At 34.7% G+C, this 5,442-nt stretch overlaps 1 protein-coding gene across 1 annotated transcript in view; it reads right to left on the bottom strand.

The window, feature by feature from the left end:
• Window positions 1-395: 395 nt before the first annotated feature.
• Window positions 396-5,442, bottom strand: part of LOC106106541 (cytochrome P450 6k1-like) — a 7,146-nt gene continuing 2,099 nt past the window's right edge. The window contains exons 2-11 of the mRNA XM_013287138.1: window positions 3,387-3,429; window positions 3,086-3,235; window positions 2,725-2,922; window positions 2,501-2,653; window positions 2,208-2,392; window positions 1,925-2,082; window positions 1,563-1,681; window positions 1,378-1,483; window positions 1,058-1,306; window positions 396-667 (exon numbers count right to left, since the gene is read on the bottom strand). Of these exons, the coding sequence (XP_013142592.1) occupies window positions 492-667; window positions 1,058-1,306; window positions 1,378-1,483; window positions 1,563-1,681; window positions 1,925-2,082; window positions 2,208-2,392; window positions 2,501-2,653; window positions 2,725-2,922; window positions 3,086-3,235 (1,494 nt within the window). The 5' untranslated portion in view covers window positions 3,387-3,429 and the 3' untranslated portion in view covers window positions 396-491. The remainder of the gene's footprint in view (window positions 668-1,057; window positions 1,307-1,377; window positions 1,484-1,562; window positions 1,682-1,924; window positions 2,083-2,207; window positions 2,393-2,500; window positions 2,654-2,724; window positions 2,923-3,085; window positions 3,236-3,386; window positions 3,430-5,442) is intronic.

Here is a 5,442-nt window from a genome sequence, read left to right as displayed (position 1 = left end):
TTTAAGACAATTTAAATTACGAACGGAACGTTTGGTCTTTGTTTTTGCAATTTAATACTCGTATAAGCATGATATTTGATTTTTTATAGACCGACAAGGATATCTGACACGGTGGACATTAGTCAAACTAAAGTAAAACAGCTCACTAATGCCCTTCTGTCAATATTACAAAAGTATCATAAGATCCTTTTCTTTGTTTCAGAGCTGCGGTAGATATTCTCATCAGACCAGATTTTTTACTAGTACTATACATTAAACACTGTCGAAGTGGAACAATAATCTTGAATGACTTAATTCAAGTAAGATTAAGAGCGTACGCACACCTTTGACTAAACTATCGCACAACTGTTTAGTCCCGCTTTGATTCCTATAAGCTTATATGGTGTTGCGCACACTCGATTTTAGGTTATGTAACTAAACAGTTGAATTGGCTGCAAAACAATTGACAATCGCACAACAGTTGTCCGATAGTTATAATAGCAGGATTCGATTTATAAATCTCGTGGTACAAAATCGACATAGAGAGTTTCTCCTGGCATGTAGAACAAACTTTTCTTTTCAATTACAATATCCCGGGGCAGATGTGAGTCAGGTTTGGCGACAATCTTATAGTTTATAATAATATGGGCGAGGGCGCAAATAGCGTTCTGTACTCCGAATCGTTTACCTGCGGAAATAATATATTTTAGTAGCTGTTGCTCGAGACTTCGTACACGTGAAAATAAAAAAAACATAGCCTATGTTACTCACTGATATCGTAGCTTTTTAATGGTGTAAGAATTTTTCAAATCCACCCAGTAGTTTTTGAGTTATTCCAATACATACAAAAATACAAATCTTTTATCTTTATAATATTAGTAAATAGATATTTGACTGTATTCTCTAACAAGATATTCTAATTGGCTAAAATCCGAATTGTTTTATGATGATAAGTGTAGCTAAAATCTACATGTAGAGTTTAACGATTTCAAATCGGTCCAAAAATTGAATATAAAATTTAAACTATTGTAGTTTAACTTTTATATTCAGACAATACAAAGACACATTAAAATATTACCTATACAAAATCTGGGGCCTTCACCAAAAGGTAAATATGTAAAAGGTGTGTGTTTTTTCTCATTTTCAGGTAAAAATCTATCAGGATCGAATTTCTCTGGATCCGGGTAATATATAGGATCGTACTGCATACCGCCGGCGTTCACGTACACAGGCGTGCCCGCTTTTATTGTGAGGTTCTCATCGATTCGATAATCTGTAGACGCCACTCTATCTATCCAACCCATTGGTAAGTATTTCCTGAAACATTCTAAAACGAACGTTCCCACAAACATGATTTAAGATATGTTACAGATCATGTTTTGTAATTTTTTTTCTAACCTTTCAAAGCGGCATTAAGGTATTTAATCTCATGTAAAACTTCTGCATCCACATCTCCGTTAAGTATTCTGTCTTTAATTTGAAGCAGTTCATCGTAAATTTTATCCTAAAACATATGCAAAGTATAGCAAGTAGCATTATTTAGTTTCATTAGCTAAGCAGCATAGATCAAAGGAGGTGATGACCTGGTATTGTGGGCTATGAGCCAGTTCGTATGTGCAGAACGTCAGCGCGGAGCCCGTAGTATCGAAGCCGCCTTGTAGAATTGCCGCCGCTTGAGCTATAAGAATATCTTCAGGCATTTCTGCGAAAAATAAACTCATAAACTAAAAGTTTTACCCGAAAGGCGCTCACAGACTGCAAGGAATGACTCTTGTAGTCTGTAACGCAGATCTCTAGCGACATAAACATAGTTTGATATTAAACTGAAATGTTCCCAGAAACAGTATCTAATATCAAGAAATTTTTAGGTACTATTCTGGGGTCGTTGTACGTATCAGTTAGAATGGATTGTTAACACAAAATTTGTAACACATTATTTACTTACCTTCATTATTTTGATCATAATCTTGTTTCATTTTTCTCAATGCATCAAGAAAGTCCTTATTTTCTCCGATGCGAACATTGTATCCACCTCTTTCGTCGACTACTTGCTTGTATATTTTCCTGAAGTAATTCGATGCTTCATTTGGGAAAAATGAGAATCTGCAATTGTATATATCCTTTTTTGATATGATAAATATTCAATTAAACCACTTGCGATTATCTCGTTCTTTTAAATGCAATTGCGTGGCGTAGACACGAATAAATTAAAAAAAAAGTTGATATACCCGAATACGTCAACCAATTCCGGTATGAAGAAGATGCAAGCCCAGGCGAGGCCCCTGAGGTAGGTGAAGGTCATGAAGCCTTTGGTAATATCACGCAGGGGGCTCTTCCCCGTCAGCGTGGCGTCGCCGCGGACACCAAACGCTGATAAACCGACAACATCAGTCGTGTAGTCAGTGAACATCATCTAACAAAAAGACTGACGTTAAGACCGAAGAAAATTTATTACACCTTTCATATAGCAGATTGAGTTGTTCTTAATTTACAAAACTATTATCATTATGAATCTCCTTACCCTAAGATTTACGCGCTTATTACTCTCCATTTCAATCTTGATTCGCTCCACGAGTTCGCGGGCCTTTGCCACAAAGTGCTTGTGGAAGACCTTTAGCTTGGCTCCTGTGAACGACGGTGATAGACGTTTTCTAACTGTACTCCAAAACGGATCCTACGAATTATAAACAATAATAAGCGTGCGTTATTGATGATAAAGGTGCGGAGTATATTAAAGAAACGCACGTTTACAAGGAAAAGGTTAAATCCTCCAAGAGTGTCCTTTTTTCCTGAATTTAGAAATCTGTCCTTGAAGACTGCACAATCCTTGACTAGGATGCGACGCGCCAGCTCCGGCGTGTTGACCAGCAGCACTGGCCGCCAGAACCACCACAAGCCCACGTAAGGCTGATCTCGATTGTAAATGTGACGCACAAAGATACCCTGGAACAGACAACGTACTTGAGAATTATTCAGGTTTTACAAAGTTTTTATTGCATAAAACTATATGTTTATGGATTATGTGATATTTAAAGCAATGCTATGGCGCAAAGGTTTAATTAGCAACAAGAAGAATGTATTTTTATTAATTGTAACAACATAGTACCGGATTTTGTTTGAGCAGGAACGTTAAGTTGCCCAGCAGAGGATGTGGAGGTATAAAAGGGACATTTCTGTCCGCCCAATACTTTTTGGTTCGGTGCCATTTTGTGTACAGCCACATCAGTGCCAGTCCTATAGCGGCAAGTAGAAGCATCTGAAATTAAATCAGTATTTTACTCTTATTTTTAGTGTACATACAAAATACACTTTAACTCAACCTTCAAAGTATACCTTTTAAAATGTTAATTTAATATAATGATAAAAAAACTTCAGTATTAAAAACTACAGCAAAAACTATGTATTACCTTGATTTGATTACGTCTATCTCTTAAGACATCGAGCGCTGATCTGTTTCCAAGAAAATGGAAATACTTATTTTTATATTATTGTTAAAAATAAATCACTTTAATTCCATTAACTTGATATATGTATAGTTGTCGGCAGCTCTGTATATTCGCATAAATCACTCGTTAAAATGTGACAGAATAGATAACAGAAATAGACAGAATGTAATGTAACAGAAATAGTGTGGCCTTTACTTTTGTCCGCACAGAAACTCATATGGTATTTTAACTTTGGATTAAAAAGAGTAAAAATAATGTAACAGGAGCCATGTACAGACGAATAGTTTTGTTCAAGAATATTAGTAGACTAAGAAATTCTTCAAATTAAAATTACGAACATATTTAAGAGAACAAAAACAAATGTTTGAAAATCATTCGTGTTAATGATATTCAACTTTAGGTTAGTGAAAATTAAAAAATAACAGACTTAAATGCTGATGTAAATAATTTAATGACGTATCAATAAAATAATAGAAAAGAAGTTACTCAATAGACACAAAAATAACACATCTGTTGTGTGATGAAATAAAATTGAAGATTGCAAAGATTTTTTTATCACGAAAACAAAAACTCCCTGCGTGGTAAAGTAAATGAAGCTTGTGAATAAAGAGTAAACAAGGGTATTTTTTGCGAGACAAATAATGAACAAGAAAACGTGACGTGCAGAATATTAAACTGCGTAAAAATTTCGGAGCTCACGTACAAGAAAAGTTACAAGATTTTAGAATTAAACGCATTTATACCGTATCTTACTAATATTATGAAAGCGAATAGATCAGATCACGATAAAATTTTGTACAGACAGTTTTTTTTGTTTTTTATTAATTTCGCACGAGAGAAATCGCTGGCGAAAGCTAATATTTTAGATATGTGAGTTTGTATGTTCAATTAAGACTTCCTGTAGCCTCAATGATTGATCCGATTTTGAGTTAAGTGTAGTCGTTGAGTTGATTTTTTAAATATTCTTGTTGTTTTTTAACCAGTCTTATCCCGAATCGAAAATCGTAAATCCGTGTTATATTTGTTTACCTCTTGTGAAAGGATTTACAAAATAAAACCTCAATAAATATAAACACAAAGACAAAGTTATAAAGTCACAAAAAGGCAGCAAAGGGATAGAACTGGAGAGAATAAATAAAGGCTAGGATTTATTACGTGTTCTGAATAATGATGTCAATATTCCTGTTTAAAGGAATACTTACTGGTCGAAGGTTTGCTACGGACTTAGTATTAAAACGACTCACTTTTGTATAAGAAAAAATACTTTCAGTTTTAAACGCTGTCACATTTACATCTGTATGTAAATAGTTAATTAACAACGCCATTACAATTGTCGAATCGTGTCCACGCGATCACATAGATAAGACGAAAGGTATCTGCGTTGTTTGTAACAAAATTACCTAATGCGCATTACGAAACGAGATGATGTCGTATTCATCTCGTCCCCCACACGAGTACGACATAAAAAAACTACCAATAATGACTTCAACTTTCAAGCTTCAAGGTAGTGTGTACATATACTAATATTATAAAGAGGAATGATTTGTATTTTTGTATGTATTGAAATAACTCAAAAACCACTCGACCGAATCCAAAAACACTTTTTATTATTTTTAAAAAGCTACGTTATCAGTGAGTAACATAGGCTACATTTTTTTAATTTCAAGCCGGCGGAGTCGCGAGCAATAGCTAGTTTCAAATAAGAATGTCTACGTCATGGTTAATTTTTACTCACTGTACATTTCATTCAACAATTTTTTTTGAGATGCGTATGTTAAGATGGATGTGTGGTGTGACAAGAATGGATAAAGTTAAGAATGTGTATATTAGAGGAAGTTTGAAAGTAGCGCCAGTGGTGGAGAAATTGAGAAGCAAAATGTTAGCGTGATATGGACATGTTTTGCGACGAGACGATGGGGACATAAACCAGAAAGTGTTAAGAATGAATGTAGATGGCTACAAAGGAAGAGGAAGACCGAAGAAAGTATGGATGGATTATGTGAAAGAGGATATGCTT

This window comes from Papilio polytes, unplaced genomic scaffold (assembly GCF_000836215.1).
Source record: "Papilio polytes unplaced genomic scaffold, Ppol_1.0 DF822178.1, whole genome shotgun sequence".
NCBI classification, from domain to species: domain Eukaryota; kingdom Metazoa; phylum Arthropoda; class Insecta; order Lepidoptera; family Papilionidae; genus Papilio; species Papilio polytes.
This window is presented reverse-complemented; position numbering and strand designations above follow the sequence as displayed.